The sequence below is a fragment of the Bos javanicus genome, chromosome 10 (assembly GCF_032452875.1).
Source record: "Bos javanicus breed banteng chromosome 10, ARS-OSU_banteng_1.0, whole genome shotgun sequence".
Lineage (NCBI taxonomy): Eukaryota > Metazoa > Chordata > Mammalia > Artiodactyla > Bovidae > Bos > Bos javanicus.
In genome coordinates, this window is record NC_083877.1 from 1,818,859 (window position 1) to 1,842,496 (window position 23,638).

The 23,638-nt window shown below is 43.1% G+C and overlaps 1 protein-coding gene, 1 long non-coding RNA gene and 1 other non-coding gene across 8 annotated transcripts in view; 1 reads left to right on the forward strand and 2 right to left on the reverse strand.

Moving 5' to 3' along the window:
• Window positions 1-13,551, forward strand: part of EPB41L4A (erythrocyte membrane protein band 4.1 like 4A) — a 295,134-nt gene extending 281,583 nt beyond the window's left edge. For all 6 annotated transcript variants that reach the window (XM_061429902.1, XM_061429905.1, XM_061429904.1 and 3 more), the window contains 5 exons: window positions 3,858-3,905; window positions 5,059-5,127; window positions 5,722-5,832; window positions 7,386-7,467; window positions 12,887-13,551. In XM_061429902.1, the coding sequence (XP_061285886.1) occupies window positions 3,858-3,905; window positions 5,059-5,127; window positions 5,722-5,832; window positions 7,386-7,467; window positions 12,887-13,015 (439 nt within the window). In that variant the 3' untranslated portion in view covers window positions 13,016-13,551. The remainder of the gene's footprint in view (window positions 1-3,857; window positions 3,906-5,058; window positions 5,128-5,721; window positions 5,833-7,385; window positions 7,468-12,886) is intronic.
• A 1,272-nt stretch (window positions 13,552-14,823) lies between these two features.
• Window positions 14,824-16,496, reverse strand: LOC133255519 (uncharacterized). The gene is made up of 3 exons (XR_009738955.1): window positions 15,984-16,496; window positions 15,363-15,439; window positions 14,824-14,979 (listed from the first exon to the last, which is right to left on the reverse strand). It is a non-coding gene; the product is annotated as an uncharacterized LOC133255519 (long non-coding RNA).
• On the reverse strand, window positions 15,519-15,655 carry LOC133256299 (small nucleolar RNA SNORA13). The gene has a single exon (XR_009739172.1). It is a non-coding gene; the product is annotated as a small nucleolar RNA SNORA13 (small nucleolar RNA).
• Window positions 16,497-23,638: the final 7,142 nt, after the last annotated feature.

Here is a 23,638-nt window from a genome sequence, read left to right on the forward strand (position 1 = left end):
TGCCTAGAAAATCCCGTGGATGGAGGAGCCTGGTCGGCTACAGTCCATGGGGTCGCTAAGAGTCGGACATGACTGAGTGACTTCACTTTCACTTTTCACTTTCATGCATTGGAGAAGGAAATGGCAAACCACTCCAGTGTTCCTGCCTGGAGAATCCCAGGGACGGGGGAGCCTGGTGCACTGCCGCCTATGGGGTCGCACAGAGTTGGACACGACTGAAGTGACTTAGCAGCAGCAGCAGCAGCATATGTTATACTATTTTCTAGATAGTGTTTGGGGATGTAGAAAAAGACTATATGGAAAAAAGAAAAATTATTTCTATGATGTCTTATCAAAGAAATCTCTCTGAAAGGTAATATTAACTTGAGTTATTGGTATAAGGTGTGTATGAAGGATGTTTTTTGAAAAATATTGGGCTAATATTGGACTGCATGTATGTGTTTTATATACATTGTACCTGTGGAAACTCATGGTTCTATTTTCTTAGAAATTTATTTGTTGAGTTCAAGTAAAACACCTGCATAATTAAGGGCCTTTAAGTTAAGAAAAACGGCAGTTAAAATCCCACAGCTTTCAGAATCCACAAATCAATGTTGAATTGCACATCATGAGATCATCCTAAATTATTGATGAAATGCATGCAGATGTCAGCATAAAAATTATACAGTTCTCATTAGCATGTAACCTGTGTTTACATTTATTAAATCGCAGGTTGTCTAGCAATTGGAGGAAATTAGCATTTTTTTTTCTTTGAGCTTTGGGACTTTTCCCTGACTTAATGTTTTTTGAAACTGCTGGCATTTCAGAATTTAGTTTGGTTAAATACATGACTGTTATGGTACCATAGCATTTAAACATGTAGACTAAATTTCTGAATCTTTTAGGACCAATATTTATGTCTGGAAGGACTAATGTTCTTTTAAGATAAGTGCTCAGTAGCTCAGTTGTGTCTGACTCTTTATGACCCTATGGACGGACTGCAGCCCACCAGGCTCCTCTATTCATATGATTTCCAGGCAAGAATACTGGAATAGGTTGTCATATCCTCCTCTAGGGGATCTTCCCAACTCAGGGATAGAGCCTGAGACTCCTGCATTACAAGTGGATTCTTTACCACTGAGCCACCGGGGAAGCCCTCTTTTCAGATAACATTTTCCCAATTTTTCTGAGATGTGAATGAAAGACGTTTCTTGTGGAATTGCAGCATTAATAACTTTTTTAAAAATTGAAGTGTCACTGATTTGCAGTGTTGTGTTGGTTTCGGGTGAACAGCAGAGTGATTCAGTAACACGTGTGTGCTTTTTCAGATTCTTTTCCCTTATAGGTTCTTACAAGATACTGAATATAGTTCCCTGTGCTGTACAATAAGTCCTTGTTTATTTTATATATAGCAGTATGTATATATTAATCTCAAGCTCTTAATTTATTCCTCCCCCCAATTGTAATTTAAAAAAATTTTTAATTGGAGGATAATTGCTTTACAATTTTTGGGTTGGTTTCTGCTGTACAACAATGTGAATCATCCATAAGTATAAAACATGAAAATAACCTTATTTTTTTTCTTTTCTGATAATTAAGGTAAGAAATTCTCTTGGCTAAAAGAAAAAAAAATCAGACTCTAGGAAAATGTAAATAAGAAAATAAAATTAGGTGCAATTCCAACACTCAGAAATATCTGTTGTTATCAGCTTTTTGTATTTTGCTCACATTTACCATTTTCTACCAGTAGGCCTGGGGTTGGCAGCCTTGGGGAACGTGTCCTCCTTGCCCCTCATTTTGTCATTCTCCTCCCCTCCTCCCTCCTGCTATCAAATTATGACATTTCCTTCATTCTTTTAAGATTTAATTAGTTCCTGTTTCAGTGTCATTCTATCCAGCGCTATTCAGTACCCACATAAAATGGAGCTTTACGATCATTTGGCCTCTTCCTTTCCTCACCAGACTTTGGCTGTTGTACTACCGTATCATACCATTGACCAGTGGTTTTTACCCTGGGATAGTCTTTCCTCCCAGAGGACACTTGGTGAAGTCTGGAGACGTTTTTGGTTGCCTCACTGGAGGGTGTTACTGGCATCTAGGTGTCAAGGCTGTTCAGCTCAGTCGCTCAGTCGTGTCCGACTCTTTGCGACCCCACGAACCGCAGCGCGCCAGGCCTCCCTGTCCATAGGCACTACTAATCATCCTATGGTGGTCAAGACGGCCCCCAACAACCATGGATGACATCTGACCCCAGTGTCAGCAGTGGGGTGTCAACATACCCTGCCCTTAAGACAGCCTCAGCACTGCACCGTCCTGAAACAAGCGTGGTTCCCAGCAGAATCGCTTCCTAACCTAGATGCTATGTGATACTGAGGATTGTTGGGTGACTTCCTGTGAAAATCAGATGCTGGTGTATAATTACAATGGAACCATCTTTCATCTTTCTGTATATAAACAGAACTTTTCAATATTAGTACCTTCTCTCCGGCAGTATAGTTGACTGGGCTAATGTATCGTCTAGTGAACAAGATCAGCCGTGTAGGAAAGGCAGATCCCATATAGGAGATTTTTCCAAAGAAGCATTTTAAGTTTTTTAAGCCTACAATTTTATTTTTGATAACAAACTCTACCTTTAACAATACCATATTTTATATGTCTGAGACCAAGGCTTCGTTCCCTTTCCCTTATCTTCTGTGTTTTGACTCCTTTTGAGTGGATTAAAAGGTCTGCAGAATTTTTTTTCTTTCTCTACAAAGGGAAAAAACTACTTAGTCAATTCAGTTGTGAGAAAGTAGTTTATTGTATTCTGTGGACTCAGAAAGACCTACCAGAATGTCTCAGTGATGCCCTTATTAACCAAGAAAAGTGAAAGCAATGATAATTTCATATGCTGAAAGTGATATTGAGCCCAGAAATGCTGATACAGATTATAAATTTAAAATTCCACAGGAGAGCGTATCGGTGGCTTTGTTTGCTGTGGACATTTTAATTGTTGGAGTTTAGGTCTTTTCTTTGGGCCTTTGTTAGAACTTAGTTCTCTTGAAAGGACTGATCTTATCATTTTCTCACTAGGGGAAAAAAAAAAAAACATTCTGTGGCAACAGTTGCTGTGATCATAGATTTCTAGCTCTCACTGCTATGGGGACCTTGAACACCTGAATGCTGGCTTTGAATTTCTCATTCTAGAAAGTTAAACATAGTGCTGCGGTTTCTATTCAAGTAGTTCCTAGAGGAGAAATTTGTACAGTCTATAGACGGGGTGGAGAAGGGCATATGGGAAGACGGCAGCATGGGCCACGGACATGCTCCCGTCCTTGTGAACCCACATCTTCACCCAGAAATGCAGTGTCAGATGCAGCGAAAAAGGACAGTGAGTCAGCGGCACACGGTCTGCCAGCCTGGCTGTCCCACCATTTTCCTTTCCCTTGTGGTGTTGCTTCTACTACGTAATCACAGATCACATTGGGACTTCTCCATGTTAATACAGTCAAGGTTAGTTCTTTTGATTTAACTGAGAAGTAGTTAGAAGGACCAGAAACAGAAGCCTCAAATCAGTCTTCATTGTAAAACCACCACTGGAGAGTGTGTAGATTTGCCCCGCTACTGCTAAGCTCTTCATTAAATGGAGCCCTGGTCGTGGCTGATTTTTATGTCTTTTCTTTTTTTTTTAGTGAACTAGCAGATAAATTATCTGGTATCTTTGTGCTAACCATCCCACATTAGCTCTTCCTGTTCAGCCTTTCCTTGTCTGGTATCAGCTGGCAGATAAGAACATCACAGTCTGGAAACTGGTAATATTGTGGCTCTGCTGAAGTTAGAGATTAGATCATTGGATGAAGCATGTGTGCCGAGATGAGTGTTGTTCTTTCTATTTATAGGAGGAGTCCCGATATCCAAGCGAAAGAAGAGCTATGGAAGCATATCCAGTGAGTACTGTTTTTAAAACTCACGTGGTTTGAAGGCACTTATAAGGACACAGAGAGGCAGCTCAGGCTGAAGCCTGCGAGGTGGTCTTCACTGCCATCACTGTGTGGAGCCCGGCACTCAGCGGTGGTGCCTCAGCGGCCAGCAGACCTCAGCAGGCAGCCCGCCATCTCTCCTGAGGCCAGTCAGCCTTGCCTGTAAATGAGCCTCAGACAAGCCAACACTGTGTAAATAAATACCAAGGAAAAGACACCTGCTACAGGAGAGAGAAGCAGATCTTTTTAGGGAGATAGGAGATACTGGCGAGTCATCTATATCCTGAATAAAGAAAAACTGCAAGAGGGTAGAAGAGCTACTGAAAAGGTTTTCCTTCCATTTTTCCCTTAAATACATACTAGTGTTTTTTTTATTTTTTTTAAGTTTTATTTATGTCTATGTTTTAGTTTTTGGCTGCAGCATGTGGAATCTTAGTTCCCTGGCCAGGGATTGAACCCATACCCCCTTCATTAGAAGGCAGAGTCCCTTCCCAAGACTGTCAAGGATGTCCCAAATGGACCCTAGTTTTCTTAATCTTCATTCCTGGCTTATATCTCTATTAGTTTTATTAACACTGTGTTATAAGACAAGATTCAGTTCAGCTCAGTCGCTCGGTTGTGTCTGACTCTTTGCTACTCCATGAACCGCAGCACACCAGGCCTCACTGTCCATCACCAACTCCCGGAGCTTACTCAAACTCATGTCCATCAAGTCGGTGATGCCATCCAACCATCTCATCCTCTGTCGTCCCCTTCTCCTCCCACCTCCAGTCTTTCCCAGCATCAGGGTCTTTTCCAATGAGTCAGTTCTTTGCATCAGGTGACCAAAGTATTGGAGTTTCAGCTTCAACATCAGTCCTTCCAATGAACACTCAGGACTGATTTCCTTTAGGATGGACTGGTTGGATCTCCTTGCAGTCCAAGGGACTCTCAAGAGTCTTCCCCAACACCAGTTGAAAAGCATCAATTCTTTGGCACTCAGCTTTCTTTAGAAAAGAAAGCTTTTCTTTTTCTTAAAGAAAGCTGAGACAAGATTAGAAAGGTGAAAACTCACCTGCCAGTTGTAAATGGTGTTAGTATTTATGTCAAAACTTTCATTCTCTTGCTCATTCCCTTCTAGAAAAGAGCTTGTGGATCCATCTGGACTGTCAGAAGAACAATTAAAAGAGATTCCATACACTAAAATAGAGTATGTCTTTGAAAATCTTTCTTAAAAAGTTTTATTAATATTTGTAAATGAGTAATCCATTCTTACTCTTCAGAGGTATTCCTTTCAGTGCTTTGTCTTTACATTTTAACTAAAAGTAAAAATAACTATAGAAGAAGAAGTAGAAAGGGGTGTATTAAAACTAATTATTGTCATTCTATACTGAGGTCACTCTCTCTCCTATAGACTGCCTATTTGTAGGTGGTCCACTTGTACTGGGTGTTTTCCACTAAATAAGTACAGCAGTACTGTACGATCTTCACTGGCTGAATCCATGGATTCAGACTGTAACGGGGTATGAGGATTTTCAACTTCGCTCAGGGTTGGTATCCCTAAGCAAGCATTATTCAAGGGCCAACTGTATGATGAAGTTTTATTTGCATGTTCTGATGGAGGTAGTTTTCTTTTGTTAACTTGTGAAATGAAAGCCATTTAGGCTTTCAAAGCTCAGAGAGATCAAGTTTTTAAAACTCTCAGTTATATTCCTTCACAGTTACAATATTAAGGAAAACCCCAACTCGGTCCCATTCTGACTTCTGGTGTGTTTGTCTCCATGGTTTGTCTTTGCTTGTTCAGGACTCAAGGTGACCCAGTCCGCATCCGGCATTCTCATTCACCGAGAAGCCACCGCCAGCATCGCAGGTCCCAGTGCTCAGATGGAGAGCGGTCCGTCCTCTCAGAAGTGAAGTAAGTGGGCAGGCGTGAGTACGCCATCACCTTCACAGCTCCAGACAGCAGAGCACAAGAGAACTGTCTGCAGTGATAGAAATGTTCTGTATCTGAGGACATAGAGTATTTGGAATGTGGCTGGTGTGACCTAGAAACTAAAAACCTATTATTTATAATTTTAATTAATTTAAACTTAAGCAGCAATGTGTGGCTGGTGGCAACCATATTGGATAGCACAGACCTAGACTATGATTATACTGAATTATGGCCTTTCTAAGGGCTTCCCAGCTGGCGCTAGTGGTAAAAAAAAAAAAAACGAAACAAAACACCTGCCTGCCAGTGCAGGGGATATAAGAAACACAGGTTTCATCCCTGGGTCGGGAAGATTCCCTGGAGGAGGGCATAGGAACCCACTCCAGTATTCTTGCCTGGAGAACCTCATGGACAGAGGAGCCTGGTGGGCTACAGTCCATAGGGTCGCATAAAGTTGGACACAAATGAAGTGACTTAGCATGCGTGCATTGCCCTTCCAAGCTATGCACTGAAGCTTTTAGAAGACAGAAAAAATGCATGACTATTCTATTTTGAATAATAAATGCATCCATATTAGAGAGAAATTGGCATAACAGTTTCTTTTTGAATCGATGGCATTTTATATTTTCTTTTACTATAGCAAATACTATGTTACAGTAGTTTGTTTCTTTGTGTTGTTTAGTTTTTCTTTTGAGAAAAGTAGCTGTATTTCAGCTTAACACAATAAGTGCTATATTTTAAATGAATGTGTTAACAAAATAATTATGCATCCATTTATGAAAGTACTGTCTGTGTGTTAGTCACAGAGGCATGTCTGACTCTATGATATCATGGTCTGTAGCCCGTCAGGCTCCTCTGTCCATGGAATTGTCCAGGCGAGAATAATGGAGTGTGTTGTCATTCCTCCTCCAGGGGATCTTCCCAATCCAGGGATCGAATCTGGGTCTCCTGCACTGCAGGCAGATTCTTTACCACTGAGCCACCAGGGAGCCCCATGGAAATTCATGTACTTGATATTGCAGGGTAGAAATATTAACCATTAAACTCAGCATTAAGGCTTAAAACTAAAATAAACATTAATAAATTGGGAGATAGACTAGCCCATCAGAGAGAGATATAGGTCAGGTTTTTGTTTTTTAAATTTTTTGTTTGCTTGTAAAATGTAGAACATTGCTGTCCATAGCTCCACAGCTGTTTGTTTGTTTTTTTTAAATAAAAAAAAATACATGGCCAATAAGTATTTCTTTACAAACAAATCGAAAAGCCATTTATACACATATCACAGTAAGAAAAGCACATACTTACAATTTATTCTTGGTTCTTCTATTTATTTGCTGTGATTTGAGGTAAGTTACTTAACCCATTGAACTTAATTCAGAAACATTTATTAAATACCTCTCTGTGTAAAGCACTGTACTAGTAACTATAAGGAATGCAAGATATGTAAAACCTGTTTATTTTGCTGTAGCCTTTTACCAACTCAAATTGTGCTTCTAGGTACTATCTCAGTCATTAATTCTAAAACTCACTCTCTGCAGTTCAAAAACCGATCTTGTACCTCCACTTCCTGTGACCCGTTCTTCAGATGCTCAGGGTTCTGGTGGTTCCACAGTTCATCAGGTAGGAAATAATCAGGTTTTAAGAGGGTATTGTATTGATGATGAGGTTCCATGTTTAAAAAAATAGCATGTATAAAACGTTGAAGGAGAAGGAAGGAAGGAAGGGTGTGTGGTCAAAACAAGGCACAACCTGGCAAGTTCGAAGTGACAGCTAGAGGTAGTGTAAACTCTAAAGTGAGAATTGGGGCAAAGCCAATGAAAACAAAGATTGTAAGTTTTTTTTTGAGTCAGAGAAATAAGGATAAGGGGACCCGTGTTCTGTTGTTAACTGATAGCAGGCAGAATTACTGAAGTCCCGTTTTATTCCCATTTTATTTCTGTCTTCTCAAAGAGAGTTACACTTGTTCTGGAGATGTATTAAAAATGTGGTCAAAGAGGAATTCAAGGACATTGCAAAGCATCTAGCTTCCTTAACAAAATCAGTTTAATACTCAGCTGAATTAGATAGCTATACCAGAGGAACACTGGAGCAAACAAAGTGTTTGACATCATCTCTCACTGTATATTTAACAAGACAGAAAAAGATGGAGGCTATATAAGCTTACTGGATAGATTTGTATCAGTGATGTTTATAATGGATCAGTATCAGCTTGTTGTTCGCAGTGGATTGTTCAGATCATGGATCCCTTTGAGAGGCAATTATAACTACTGTCTTTTTCCCATGAAAATGTGTGTAAGCGTATATTTCAAGCACATGAGCATACGATTCAAGAAGTTCATGGACAACCAAAGAACCCTGACTTCAGCGTATCTGTCATTCACTGTGCTTAACTTGATTCATTTTTGTTAATGACTTGAGCAAGGACCAATTTTCTGTTGATGCTGACGAAGCTGTTAAAGTGTTGCACTCAAATATGCCAGCAAATTTGGAAAACTCAGCAGTGGCCACAGGACTGGAAAAGGTCAGTTTTCATTCCACCTCCAAAGAAAGGCAATGCCAAAGAATGTTCAAACTATTGCACAGTTGCACTCATCTCACATACAAGCAAAGTAATGCTCAAAATTATCCAGACCAGGCTTCAACAGTATGTGAACCGTGAACTTCCAGATGTTCAAGATGAATTTAGAAAAGGCAGAGGAACCAGAGATCAAATTGCCAACATTTGTTGTATCATAGATAAAGCAAGAGAGTTCCAGAAAAACATCTTCTATGCCAAAGTCTTTGACTGTGTGGATCACAACAAACTGTGGAAAACTCTTAAAGAGATGGGAATACTAGACCACCTGACCTGCCTCCTAAAAATCTGTTGTCAGGAAGCAACAGTTAGAACTGGACATGGAACAACAGACTGGTTCCAAATAGGAAAAGGAGTATAACAAGGCTGTATATTGTCACCCTGCTTATGTAACTTATATGCAGAGTACATCATGAGAAGCGCTGGGCTGGAGGAAGCACAAGCTGGAATCAAGATTGCCAGGAGAAGTATCAATAACCTCAGGTATGTAGATGACACCACCCTTATGGCAGAAAGTGAAGAACTAAAGAGCCTCTTGATGAAAGTGAAAGAAGACAGTGAAAAAGTTGGCTTAAAGCTTAACATTCAGAAAACTAAGATCATGGCATCTGGTCCCATCACTTCACGGCAAATAGATGGGGAAACGATGGAAACAGTGAGAGACTTTATTTTTGGGGCTCCAAAATCACTGTAGATGGTGACTGCAGTCATGAAATTTAAAGACGCTTGCTCCTTGGAAGAAAAGCTACGACCAACCTAGACAGCATGTTAAAAAGCAGAGACGTTACTTTGCCAGTAAAGGTCTGTCTAGTCAAAGGTATGGTTTTTCCAGTAGTCATGTATGGATGTGAGAGTTGGACTACAAAGAAAGCTGAGTGCTGAAGAATTGATGCTTTTGAACTGTAGTGTTGGAGTAGAAAAGATTGAAGGCGGGAGGAGATGGGGACAACAGAGGATGAGATGGTTGGATGGCATCACCGACTCGATGGACATGAGTTTGGGTAAGCTCCGGGAGTTGTGGTGATGGACAGAAGAGCCTGGCGTGCTGCAGTCCATGGGGTCGCAAAGAGTCAGAGATGACTGAGCGATTGAATTGAACTGAACTGAACTGAGCAAGGACAGAAAAAGCCTGTGCCAATTTAGGTTAGGTTCCCTAGGAAGAGATTCTGTGATGGAGGTTTGCATGGGGGAAGTTTATTGGAAAGTGCTTTTAGGATCAATACTTGTTGGGGTGTAAAAGATAGGCAAGAGTTGAATTGAATGATACAAGCCCCAGTAAAGGCATCAGATGGTCCCATGGGGAGTTCTGGAGCCAAGATGGCCCTTCTGATTCCTCCCACCTGCATATGAGGGGGCTGGACCTTAAACACTCACCATGTAGCAAGTGACTGGATAAAGGGTGCCCTGGGAGGGGGTCCTGACCATGGATGAGGTGGCCTCCTCAGCCCAGGGTGGGGCTCAGTTTTGAGCTGTATGGCAGCTGTCTCTTCAAGCTGCTGGGGAATGACTGCCTCAGTCTGGGATAGAGATCTGCGTGGTTAACCACAGCTTCCACTAAAATCTGCATAATTTTTGATTAATCTGGGAGAGCTAATAGGTTGTCCAAACAATTTAAGTCAATAGCAATTTAAAAAAACTACATTCACGACTAGTAGTTTAGACTTCGCCTTCAGACAGGACGTGCACTGGCGTCTCTCTGTCTCTCTCCACACACCACGTGTGTGGCTTTGAAGGTTGTTAAACTTCTAAACTAAATTTCTTTGGAATGTGGATAATAATTACTTCTTGAGGTTGCTTGGAGGATTAATAAGCATTATTATTTTTCAGAGCTCTTTTTTTTTTTTTTTTGGTCTTAAATTTAAGTTGGCTTCAATACAAATGAGAATTTCATTGTATTTCTGCTTTTCCAACTAGGCTCTCTAAGTCACTCATTCGTGTCTGACTCTTTGCAACCCCATGGCCTATACAGTCCATGGAATTCTCCAGGCCAGAATACTGGAGTGGGTAGCCTTTCCCTTCTCCAGGGGATCTTCCCAACCCAGGGATCAAACCCAGGTCTCCCACATTGCAGGCAGATTCTTTACCAGCTGAGCCACAAGGGAAGCCCAAGAATACTGAAATGGATAACTAATCCCTTCTCTAGCGGATCTTCCTGACCCAGGAATCAAACCAGGGTCTCCTGCATTACAGGTGGATTCTTCACCAACTGAACTATAAGGGAAGCCCCCAATCACCACTTAGGAATCTCAAAAAACTTACATGAAATGTTGAAAGAATAGCTATCACTTTGCTGCACACAGGAACAACTCACATGCATCTTCTGATCAATGGCATTGAATCTAAGCTTGTCTCTGGGACACCTTTGATTCTGAATTCAATAACTATCTAGTGAGCACCTCTAAGGAATGACAAGGCACTCACCGGAGCAGTCAGCAAACTACAGCCCATAGGATAAATTTAGTTTGCAGCCTGCTTCTGTACAGTCCAAGAGCTAACTGCTTTTGCTTTTAAAGCGTTGCTTGCAGGCAGGGAAAAACAGTATGCACTAGAGACGGGCGGAGTCTATGACTCGCCCTTGACAGAAGATGGTGACTCTTGCCGTGACACATAACAGTAGACAGGTGAAACAAAACCAGAAACTAGGTAAGCATTATGAAGAAACAAAGGCCTGAGTTAGAAAATAGGTGACTTCACTTTAGATATGGCAAAGGCCATCTCAGAAAGTAACCTGGAAAACTGAAACTCGCAGGTGAGAAGGAGCCAACCATGTGAGTACTCGTGGAAGGCTGATGGAAGCAGAAGGAAGAGCATGGTAAAAAAAAATGGTGAGGCTGGCAAGGCCTGGGTGTTTGAGGTCTGAGCACAGTGAAGGGGAAGGAGGGCAGATAATGCAGAGCCTTAGATGCCGTGGGAAAAGAGTTTGTTTGGATTTTGTTGTGTATTATTCTTTGTGCCAAAAGGAAACTGCTGATCTGGTTGCCATGTGGAAAAAGGATGCAAGTGACATGGGCAAGTGGGAAAGTTGCATTTCCTAAGTTCCACGGTGATGCCAGAGTTCTGCCAGTGGCCTGGCCCGCCTACATCTCATCTCACTTTTTTATGCAGAAGGCTGGTTAAAGTGGGATGGATTTGGGACTTGGATTCATTTCCCTTAAGGTTTGCAGGCAGAAGAGAGAGGTTCAACGCTTAACAAACTTAAACAGTAGTGATTCTTCTGCTGTCTTAACGTTATATTCCCTTGCCCTGACTCTCATGCTCTGGTGTCCTCCTCCTACGCCTCTGGTTAACTAAAAATCTTCTATCCCAAACAGGTGTTTGACTCCAAAATTAGCTTGATTTGTACTCCCTATGCTCAGCAAAATCGTTCCATCAGTGCTTCTTTGAATATGAGTAAAATTAAGCCAGTCTCACAACAGATAAAAGACAACTTTTTTAGAGGGTGGCTTCAGTCCAGAGAAATCCCAGAATAATAGAATTCTGGAGTGTAACTCATTATGTGTGGGGAGATACTTTTGGGGAAGTAAATATGCTTCTTTAGCCCAGATCTACTGACAGGTTAGGCCATCTGTAGTGGAGAAGGCAATGGCAACCCACTGCAGTACTCATGCCTGGAGAATCCCATGGACGGAGGGGCCTGGAAGGCTGCAGTCCATGGGGTCGCTAAGAGTCGGACACGACTGAGTGACTTCACTTTCACTTTTCACTTTCATGCATTGGAGAAGGAAATGGCAACCCACTCCAGTATTCTTGCCTGGAGAATCCCAGGGACGGGGGAGCCTGGTGGGCTGCTGTCTATGGGGTTGCACAAGTCGGACACGACTGCGCGACTTAGCAGCAGCAGCAAAGGCACGAGCAGGCCGGCTTGTTAGGCAGGGGGCGCTGTGGCAGCACCTCTCCTGTTTCCCAGGGCCTCCGCAGCGGCTGTGGGAGGCGCACGAGAGCCTCGAGCGGCAGCCCTGGGTGTGGCGCTCAGGCCCTGGGTCTTCACTCCCGCTTCTCCGTGAGGGGCCCCCACTTCGAGGGCCCCCCACCCCAGCCGCCAGGGAGCTCCAGCCCTCAGGGAGGACACCCAGAGCATTGTGTTGGAGGGGTTTCTTCAGTGACTACTGAAAATATAATCAGGGAAGATTAAAAATTATCCCAAACTCCCCTTTCTCTTCATCTCTCTGCCCCTCCTCTGAAGAGAGGCCCGAGAGGCTGGGTTAGCCTCTCAGTAGAAATGACACTTAATTGGGGAAATGGATTGAGATACTTTCTTAAAATTTGTTATGCACATATAACTTTTTAAGATTTAAACACGTTTATCATAATTAAATAAAGGGAGTATTTGTACAGCCTGGTATCACACACTTTTCCTAAATATAACTTGATGTCTTAGTTATTTCTAATGTGTTAATAAAATTTACTTGGCTGTAGTTTCTTCTCTGAATCTTACATTCTCTTTTTTCAAATATTGTTTTCCAGAGAAGAAACGGGTCTAAAGATAGCCTGATTGAAGAAAAATCTCAGACATCTACAAGCAACATGGCTGGAAAACACACAGCAAAAACAATAAAAACTATCCAAGCTTCACGCCTCAAGATTGAGACTTAATCCCAGTGAAGGGCTTGGGATGGGGGTGGGAAGGGTATGTGTGCCACCTTTACTTTGAAACTGTGAATTATAATTATTGAAATATCTTGGACCTGCAGAAGTGTTTCTTCAGAAGAAAATAATGGAGTCTATTGCATCTTTTAAAAGTTTAATTACAGTATATTTGTGCCTAAGGGCCTTTTTATTTGGTAACTGGAAAGATGGTAGTCTTATAAAACCTTTTTCATTTGATGCCATGTTTACCTTCCTGGAAACTCCCAAGTGTCTTGTCTGCCACCATCAAGACCAGAGGCTTCAGATCAAAGTTCTGGAATCCTGGACTGTGGCCAGGTAGCTATGCAGCAGTGCACTAAGGGAGATGAAAAGGTTCTTCCTGACTCTGGGTAGATCTCTGGCCTGTGTAGAAATGCATGGCTGAGGGATCACTTTCACACTGCAGATATTTTTATTCACATTAATGTTCTTTGTAATACTGTATTTTGTGGCATTAAGTTTCACTGGTTATTTGCAAATGTTAAAAAAAGTGCTGCTTTTAATTCCTAGTGTCCTTGTCTTGTGCTGTCAGAAGTTATGTGCGGATTTCACTTGACCTCAGCTTATAAATTCATGACCTTCAACCTGAAAGGTCTGCCTGGCTAACTCTTCCAAAACACTACTTCAGACCTTTCCTCTTGGCAGATGACTGCAGTCTACAGGGAAGACATAGTCCTATAGGATCTTTCATCTTCCCCTGATACAAACCTCCTCATGGCTGCCATCAACCCACGTCCTTCCTTTTTTCCTGTCTCTCTACCTATGCTCTGGAGCCCAGCTCCCTCAGCCTTCTCATCCCTGCTGCCTCATGTATTCAGCCTCTTCCTTCAGCTAGACTGCCATCTAAAGACAGCCAGATCTCACCACCAGACCCTTCTCCAGTTACCAGTGTGCTCAGCTAATCTCCTAATGTGCTATCTCAAACCATCTCAAATATGGATTCTTCCCCACTGTTCCACTAAAGCAGACATTACCTTCATGTCACCACATCCCAAGGTTAACTTTCCAGCTATACTGCAATATTTTTACTTTAATGCATTTCCCATTGCTCCTGCCATTCTGTCCTTGCCAGCTCCCCCTATTCTACATCATCAGTAATTGAGTCTCTTAAATCTAGACCCTCATGGATCACACTTATTCCTGTGGCCAAGTTTTATTCACATAGCTTAGACTACAGACTTCCCTGGTGGCTCAGACAGTCTGCCTACAATGTGGGAGACCCAAGTTTGATTCCTGGGTTGGGAAGATCTGCTGGAGGAGGGAAAGGCTACTCACTCGAATATTCTGGCCTGGAGAATTTCATGAACTGTATACGCCATGGGGTAACAAAGAGTTGGGACAAGAGTGAGCAACTTTCATTTTCCTTCAGACTACAGACCAGTGTAGTATCAAGGAGTCACTTAGATGTCTAAGGCAATTCAAATAGACTAGCTCAAAAAGCTGCTCCCCCAGCTCATCTGTGAATGTAGAAGACCACACACCTAGCAATCATTACGGACATATCCTTCATTACTAACTCCTGGCTGCTATAGTTTTAACTATCTCTTCCCTAACTTTACCACCACCCTTGTCCGGTGGTCAGCTCTGGCATAGACAGAATATGGCATACAGGAGAAGCCTCCAGCTGGCCCACAGCACTGCTTTTCTTGCAAATGTACATTTCCATCATGGCTTTCCCTTGCTTTAAACAGAGCCTTAAGTGATCTGCCCCCCTTTGATCTTTCAGTGAAAGAATGCTGTGTTCTAGCAGTTAAATTATAACACACAAACAAACCTCCAAGAAGCACATTATTTTATTTACAGTCCCACTGTTTTATATGTACATTTATGGGCTGTCCAAAAGCACTTCTTTTTTTAAGCAATCCTGGAAATTTTAAATACTCCAAGCAGCTCCTGAAGATCAAGTTGTCAAATTCCTCACCAAGGACAGCCTAAAAGAAAAAATAAGACGCTCAATTTGACAAGTGAACATTTACTTCAAGACTTATAAACTCAGTACATTCGTCTTTCCTGGATTAAGTCATGCACTTCTGGACTTCATACATCAACATAAAACATGCTTGAGATCTGGCCAAGTGGTTTTTAAAATTTTAGCTACTACGCATAAAATCATGTGAATATTTCATGATAAATGGGATGAGGGTATCCCATTTGCAGTTAACAATCCGTTTACAGCAGTACTAATATTAATGAACTATTAACAATTATAAACTAATACCCACCAGAGAAGGACCCCCGATCTAGAAAGATAAAATTCACGTTACTGATAACTGCTGTTATGACAACTATCAATAATTCAAAACTATCACCCTACCTTAGGTCATCTTCACGCTTCCAGATAGTTAAGTATTCAGTTGGCAGCAGTCTATGCTTCCAGCGTCCATCTTTCACCTGAACAAAAATTAAAACCGGTTAAGAGAAAGGTACACTTGACTTTGCAGAATCAAAACTACATGTGTAAATAATGAGTATATGTTACTTACGCAGCTCCTACACCAAAGACATCAAATACAAGGGCAGGAAAAAAAGCTGCGAAAGTGTTTTGTGTTCGCCTTTTTTGACACCACATCCACTAGTTTCCAAAAGTGAATGGGCAACACAAAGGCGGTAAGAACACCGCTTAAGGAATGGGCAACACAAAAGCGGTAACACCGCGTAAGGAATGGGCAACACAAAAGCGGTAAAAACACCGCGTAAGCAATGGGCAACACAAAGGCGGTAAGAACACAGCGTAAGCAATACTGCGTGGCGCCGAGGTGCTAACCCTGACAACGGGCGGAGATTCACTGTTCTGAGGATAACTAAGCCCAGTTCTACATTTTCTTCTACAACTCAGAATCCAACTGGGTAAAGAACGCTTAATTACTCTACTAGATGGCTAAAATATTAAAATCTCGAGGCAACTGGTCCTTTCTGTAAGAACATGAAAACTCACCTGCACGGATGGTGATACTCATTTCCGCCAAATTCCGCACCACGACAAAGTTATCAACATCTACACCTGAAATGGCACTCTCGCGTTGACCTGATTTCACACCACGACATGGTCGGCATACGTACTGTTACACGGTGAAGCCTTTCCCTTTCACACGCACACAATTCCCTCATTAGAAATTCCCTGACACACAGTCGATGAAGTCAAAAGCCCCCGCCCCCATCGCCGCGTCTCCTGGCATGGAAAAACGGACTCGGGGCCGCTTGGGGCCTCCTGAGGTCTCAACAACGTGGCGGAGGCCAAAGCAGGCCGCTGCCCTCCACGCGTTCAGGTGCTGGGAGCATCTTGCCCGGCCCGGTTGCGGCAGCAGCCTCCCAAGACTCAGGCAGGCCGCAGGGTCCTGCCCGGCGCCCGGGCCCTCAGAGGGCTGGCTCCGGGGCGACCCGAGCCATCCGAACCTCTAGCAAACGAGCAACCCCCACCGAGAGCCGAGGCCAGAAAGGACGCGCCGTCTTCCCACAATGCTTTTCTACGACTGGAACGACCCATTGCTAGAGGGGTGCGGGGAGGACGGACTGCACCATCGACATTCGCGCGCCCTCGCCAGACGCCGCCGTGTGGCCGGAGGGCGAATTGCCCAGTGATTGGCAGAGGGGCGGGGCGGCACGGGCAGAGTTGTGAGGGCGCGGCTTCTCACTCCCAGCGCCGGCCGGTGGAGCCCAGCGAGCAGTTCTTTCTGCGGGAGGGGAGGTTTTTTCCCAGTGTGGATACTCAACCACCCCTCCTCCCAGTGTCAAGAGCACACGGTCAGCGCTGAGCTGCGGGTGTAGTCCAGAGGACCGGAGACCTCGTGTTCTGAGGAGGAGAGACAGAGCTCACCGTCTCCAGCTGAGGAAGAGTAAGGTCATTAATCCAGAAATATTTATTGAGTATATACTGTGCTTCATGCTCTATTCTAAATGCCTGAGAACCAGGTGTGAATGAGACAGAGTTCCTGTCTTACATTCTGTTTCTGTGAGAAAGATACGAAACAGGTAACGTGCACCCCGTAAGTTCATCAGTGTAAGTGCCAAGACGGAAACAAAGGAGGCGAAAATGTGATAGGGCCGCGCAGTCCGGTAGGAATCGAGTGCGAACCACGAATGTCTTAAGTTTTCGAAATGCACGTTAAAAGGAACAAGTTAGGAGAAGGAAACGGCAACCCACTCCAGTGTTCTTGCCTGGAGAATCCCAGGGACAGAGGAGCCTGGTGGGCTGCCGTCTGTGGGGTCGCACAGAGTCGGACACGACTGAAGTGACTTAGCATGCATGCATGCATGCATTGGAGAAGGAAATGGCAACCCACTCCAGTATTCTTGCCTGGAGAATCCCAGGGACAGAGGAGCCTGGTGGGCTTCCGTCTACAGGGTCGCACAGAGTCGGACACGACTGATGCCACTTAGCAGCAGCAGCAGCATAGAACTGGGGGAGTGGGAATGGTTGGGTAGGGAGGTGACAGCTTAAAGATACGGGGTTTCTTTTGAGATGAAAATGTTCTAAATGGTGACGGTTGCATATATCTGTGAATATGTCTAAAAACCATTGAATCATATACTTTAAATGGGTGCATTGTATGATGTCAATTATATCTCAATAAAACCTTTTTTAAGTTAAAAAAAAGGAACAAGTTAAATTCCGAGTTGCAACCTGTGCTAAGTATTATCATTTAAACATGTAGTTACTATACAATTATTAATGATATACATTGCATTCTTTTATTCCTACGAAGTCTTCGAAATCCAGTGTATTTATTTCTAGTACATTTCAATTCAGATGAGTCACGTTTCTGGTGCTCAGAAGCAGGCCCTGGTCAGCGTGGCTGGAGCCGCCAGAGGACTGCAGGCTGGCATCAGATGCGGCGGGAGAGACAGGCGGGAACAAATCATATAGGGATTTTACCTGTGGTAAGGGGTTGGGATTTTATGCTGAAATTTTAAAATTGATTTTTAGCACTGAAAGAAAGTAGAGGTGGTTCATTGGTTTCTTGCGGATCACCATAACTTATGGGAGGGATGGAAACTGTAGTGATTTGGACTGTGTGGTTTCCTTGCACCCCCAAGTCCTAGTAGAGAAGCACCAGAGACTTCAGCCCAGCACCTTTCTTTGTTTCTTTGAGGCTTCTGCATGAAGAAAGAGAGAAGGGAGGGAGGGAAGGAAGGAAGGAATGAAAGGGAAAGAGGGAAGATAGAAGAAGTGAGAAAAGAAAAAAAAAGAAACAGAGCAAGGGGAAAGAGAAGAAGGAAAGGAAGGAAGAAGAAAAGAAAAGGTAATTTAATGCCTGTAGTCCAGTGGTCATCCCACAAGGACTGGCCTGAATGATAACATCACCATTGGGACAAAGGGGCAGGGACCATACAGAAGTAAATGTGTAATGACCATGAAAAGGTAAATAAATCTAAGACCTTCATTAGGAAGTCTCTGTAACATCTGGGGAGAGAAAGTTTGGAGAAGGAGAAGGTCTCCTCAAAGAGTGTTATTTGAAGACTCTGAAGGGTACAGTTTGGGGATTATGGCAACTTTCAATCTTGCCTTCTTGCTCGGGAGAGTCAGTGAGAGGATATTTCTTTTGGCTGGAGGAGCCAGCTGACCCAAGTTCCTATCCAGCTCTTTGACTTTTGGCTTCCCTGGTGGGCAGACGTTGAAGAGTCTACCTGCAGTAGAGGGAGACCCAGGTTCAATCCCTGCGTCAGGAAGATTCCCCTGGAGGAAGAAATGGGAACCCACTGCAGTGTTCTTGCTTGGAAAATCCCATGGACGGAGGAGTCTGGCGGGCTACAGTCCATGGGGTTGCAAAGAGTCAGACACAACTAAGCGACTTGACTTTCTTTCTTTCTTTGACTTTTGTGCTTTTGGGTAAGTGACCTCGTCTCTAAGCCCAGGGTTCTATCTTATAGGATAATACCTGTACCTGTGTACCACATGGGTGCATGTGTGCCTGCTCCATTGCTCAGTCATGTCCGACTCTTTGTGATCCTACGGACTGTAGCTCACCAGGCTCCTCTGTCTATGAAATTGTCCAGGCAAGAATTCTCGAGCGGGTTGCCATTTCCTCCTCAAGGGGGTCTTCCTGACTCAGGGATTGAACCCGCGTCTCTTGTGTCTCCTGCACTGGCAGGCAGACGCTTGGCCGCTGCACCACCTGGGAATTCCACGTGCCACATTGTTGTCGTTCAGCCGCTAAGTTGTGTCCGACTCTGCGGCCCCAGGGGCTGCAGCATGCCAGGCGTCCCTGTCCTTCACTGTGTCCCAGAGGTTGCCATGGACCACATAGATTAAAGATTTAAGCAAGGTTTGTTGCATCAGTTAACACTGTACAGTACATAGTGACACCCAATTAAGGACTCTGATGAGCTATACTCTCCTTGTTTACTGCCATCCCAAGTATGGAAACTTCTTGGGTTGACGTCTTAAGGAAGGGGGCTACTATGCTGCTATTTTTCTTTTAACGTCTTGACATTTTGTTTCCACCTCATTCTTTCTCATCCGCCCCTTGTAAATCATCCCTAAACTCTGGATGGTTCAAGAATAGAAGGCATTTGTTTCAATTACTGGATTAATGTTAAGTGTCAGGAAATTCATTTGAAATTCTTCATCTTCCCGTCTGCTTCGACCTCACATAGCCTAGGAAGGAAGGCTTGATAATTCAGCCAACGCAAGCAGAAAGGACGTGAGGAAAAGTTAGGGGGTAGTTCCTATGCTGTTGGTATGGAAAGATGTACAAGCTACCTACAGTGTTAGTGCAAGCGTGGAACAAACCCAGTTTCCTTGTTCTGATTGGTAGGCAGAATAATGGTCCCTCAAAGGTGTCCACATCCTAATTCCCAGAACCCGTGAATATGTTCCATTATGTAGTAAAAAGGGGGCTTTGCAGATGTGATTAATATGAGGGATCGCGCAATGAGAAGATAAAAAACGCAGAGAAAAAAAGTCAGAGAGATGTGGCAGAAGAGAAGGCAGGAGAAGGACTCAACCTTCCGTTGCTAGCTTTGAAGATGGATGGGGAAGATCTTTGGATGGACAGCATCTAGAATCTGGGAATGGCCCTCCTCTGACAGCCAGCAAGCAAACACGGACGTCCTGTCTACAGCTGTGTGCACCGAATCTGCCAACCACCTGAGTGTGCACGAAAGCAGATTCTCCCCTGGAGTCTCCAGAAAAGAACACAGCCGTGCTGATGCCTTGACTTTAGTCCACTGAAACTCATGCCAGACTTCTACCTACAGAGCTGTGATCATAGATTTGTGTTGTTTGAAGCTGCTAAATTTGTGTTAATTTGTTATGGTGGCAAGAGAAAACTAATAAACCCTGTAAGGGTGGAGAGGGAGAAGTGGGCTGCTTTTCTTCCCCTGCTCCTCGTCCTGCTTCAATTTTCTCATCAGGGACACAGTAAAATTTTGCAGATAAGCTATGCACATTTCATTGTGAAGTGCTTAATCCATAGGACTGACATTTTCTTTATGTTGGGAGTTAGGGATCTGATATAAAATCCAATAGATATTAAATAATTTGAATACTCAATTTAAAATCATTTGTGATTTTCTTGGATTTTCTCTTTAAACAATCATGTTATCTATGAAAGTGTTTTTCCTTTCTACTTATACTGTGTGTGTGTGCATGCCCAAACTGGGACATGTAGGATATTGTTGAATAGAATGATAATAGACATCCTTGTCTTGTTCCCAGCTTTAAGAGAATGCCCGTAAAGTTTCAGCATGTATGTACGACATGTATGACATTTTAATGCATTTTATCGTTGATTGGGTTAGAGAAGTGTCCTATTTTTAGTTTGCTAATAGTTTTTTTTAATATATCATGAGTGGATGTTAAATTTTATTAAATGGTTTTTTTTTCTGCCTCTATTGAGATGAACACAAGGTTTTTTCTTATAGTGTGTTAATGAGGTGAATTGCGTGAATACATTTGCTAATGTTGAACCAGCCTTACATTTCTGGGAGAAACCAAACTTGTCATTTCAAAAACTGTTCTGTTTAGAATTACTGCATTTATATTTATGGACAAGAGGGGATTGTGTTTATCTTTCTCATACTGTCTTTGATAGTTTTTTTTATCTATGTGTTTAGACATTTGTGTATTTATTTTTGGCTGTGCGGGGTCTTGGCTGCTGTGAGCGGGCATTTCTCTAGTAGCGACAAGCAGGGGCTGCCCTGGAGCTGTGGTGCTCGGGCTCCTTACTTCGGTGGCTTCTGTTGCAGAGCACAGGCTCTAGGTTTACAGGCTTCAGTGGTTGTGGCACCGGGGGTTTAGTTGCTCTGTGTCATGTGGGATCTTCCCAGACCAGGGGTTGAACTGGTGTTTCCTGTAATGCAAGGCAGATTCTTAACCACTGGACCACCAGGAAAGCCCCTTTGATAGTTTTGGCTAGAATTATACAGATAGTTTGGGGCTTCCCTGGTGGCTCAGACAGTAAAGCGTCTGCCTGCAATGTGGGAGTCCCGGGTTCGATCCCTGGGTCAGGAAGATCCCTTGGAGGAGGAAATGGCAACCCACTGCAGTACTCTTGCCTGGAAAATTCCATGGACTGAGGGGCCTGGTAGGCTACAGTCCGTGGGGTCGCCAAGAGTCGGGCACGACTGAACGGCTTCACTCACTCACACAATAGTTCTTCTTGTCCTTGTGCTCGGTGGCTCAGCCGTGTCCGAGTCTCCCGGTCCCACGGGCTGTAGCCCACCAGTCTCCTTTGTCCTTGACTCTTGCCTTGGCTGGTGGATTCTTTACCATTGCTCTATCTGGGAAGCTCCTAGATATCTACTTAATATTAGTAACTTGTCTCTGAACAAATTACAGATATTCTATGCAAAAACATTTACTGGGAGCCTATTTCCTTTGTTTTAAATGGTAAAATTATAATGAGTTAGTCCTTAACCCAAACTAGTTTCATAAAATGTAACTAAAATATATTAAACAAAGCTCTATTAAATAAAAAACTGTAACAATAAGCTATAACATCCGTAACTTCCCTTCCTGATCACCCAATCATATAGTTATGAACAAATAGTTGCTTTGTCAGCATTAACATAATCTCTTTTATTGTTACTACTTTTCTGCTTGGTTTGCTTCTTTCTCCATTAATCTTTAACATTTCCTCAGCTTTCTTGGTTCTCAGAATACAAAACTGGGGTCAGGGGGAAGGCAATATGAAATATGAAAGGCAGTGTGGAAATGTGGCAGGAAATGACTCACACTGAGGATGGTATGGTGCTTTAGTGCTTCTTCCATCCCCAATGGCGTCTATATGGAATATCCCTTTCACTGAAATTCAGTATGCTTTGTGATTTGCTGACAGATGATGCTGGGAACATTTTTCCAGTTGCGTTTGTAATGCAACTCAGGGCATTCCCTATACCTTTGTTGTTATTGGTAAAAATGTGTTTTGGGGTCCTAAATATAATATTTCTATATAAATAGTCGGTTTTTTAGTTTTTAGGATTTACTTTTAACTGGAGGGTAATTGCTTTACAATGTTGTTGTGATGTTGGTTTCTGCCATTCACCATGAACCAGCCATAAGCGCACCTGTGGCCCCTCCCTCTTGAGCCCCTCATAGCACCCCGGTCCCACCCCTCTAGGTTGTCGCAGAGCACAGGATTGAGCACCTTGTGTTTCGCCCTTCCCGATGCTACCTGGGCTGCATACGGTGCTGCTTGTGTTTCCACGCTCCTCTTGCAGGTTGGCCCTCCCGCTCCTTCCCCTGCTGTGTCGGCAAGTCTGTTCTCTGTTCCTGCCCTGTGGACAGGCTGGTCAGTACCTAGCTTCCATCTATATGCGTTAATATACAGTATTTATTTGTTTCTCTTTCTGACTTCACTCTGTTGTTGTTTTGAATGATGTATGTGTTATATGATGTTGGAGTATTAAATACAAGAGTTAATTTATTGGGAAAACATTAATCAGGAAAATGTTCTGTGGAGTATGCCTATACAGTTGCTGCTGCTGCTGCTAAGTCGCTTCAGTCGTGTCCGACTCTGTGCGACCCCATAGACGGCAGTCCACCAGGCTCCCCGTCCCTGGGATTCTCCAGGCAAGAACACTGGGGTGGGTTGCCATTTCCTTCTCCAAGGCATGAAAGTGAAAAGTGAAAATGAAGTCGCTCAGTCGTGTCCGACTCTTAGCGACCCCATGGACTGCAGCCTACCAGGCTCTTCTGTCCATGGGATTTTCCAGGCAAGAGTACTGGAGTGGGGTGCCATTGCCTTCTCTGTGCCTATACAGTACTGGCTTTATAAAATTACTTGGAGACTTTTTCCTCTTTTTGTCTACTCTGAAGAATTTAATATAAAGTCAGAAATTTTTTTAAAGTAAAAAATAAACCTCCCTTTAAGAATTATCTGGATCTAGAATTTTCTTTGTAGGAATATATTTCAAACTACTGAATCAGTTTCTTTAATGATTGAACCATTCACATTTTTTCTTTAGTCAGTTTTGTTAAGTCATCCTTCTGAGGAATGTATCCATTTCGCCTCCATTCTGCTGCCTTTTGGAATTCGTTGATCCAGGAAACATGGAGAGTCCCAAACAAAATCAAACTAAAGACGATTACACCAGGACACATTTTTTATTAAAATGGCAATAAGTAATGATAAAGAGAAGATATTAAAA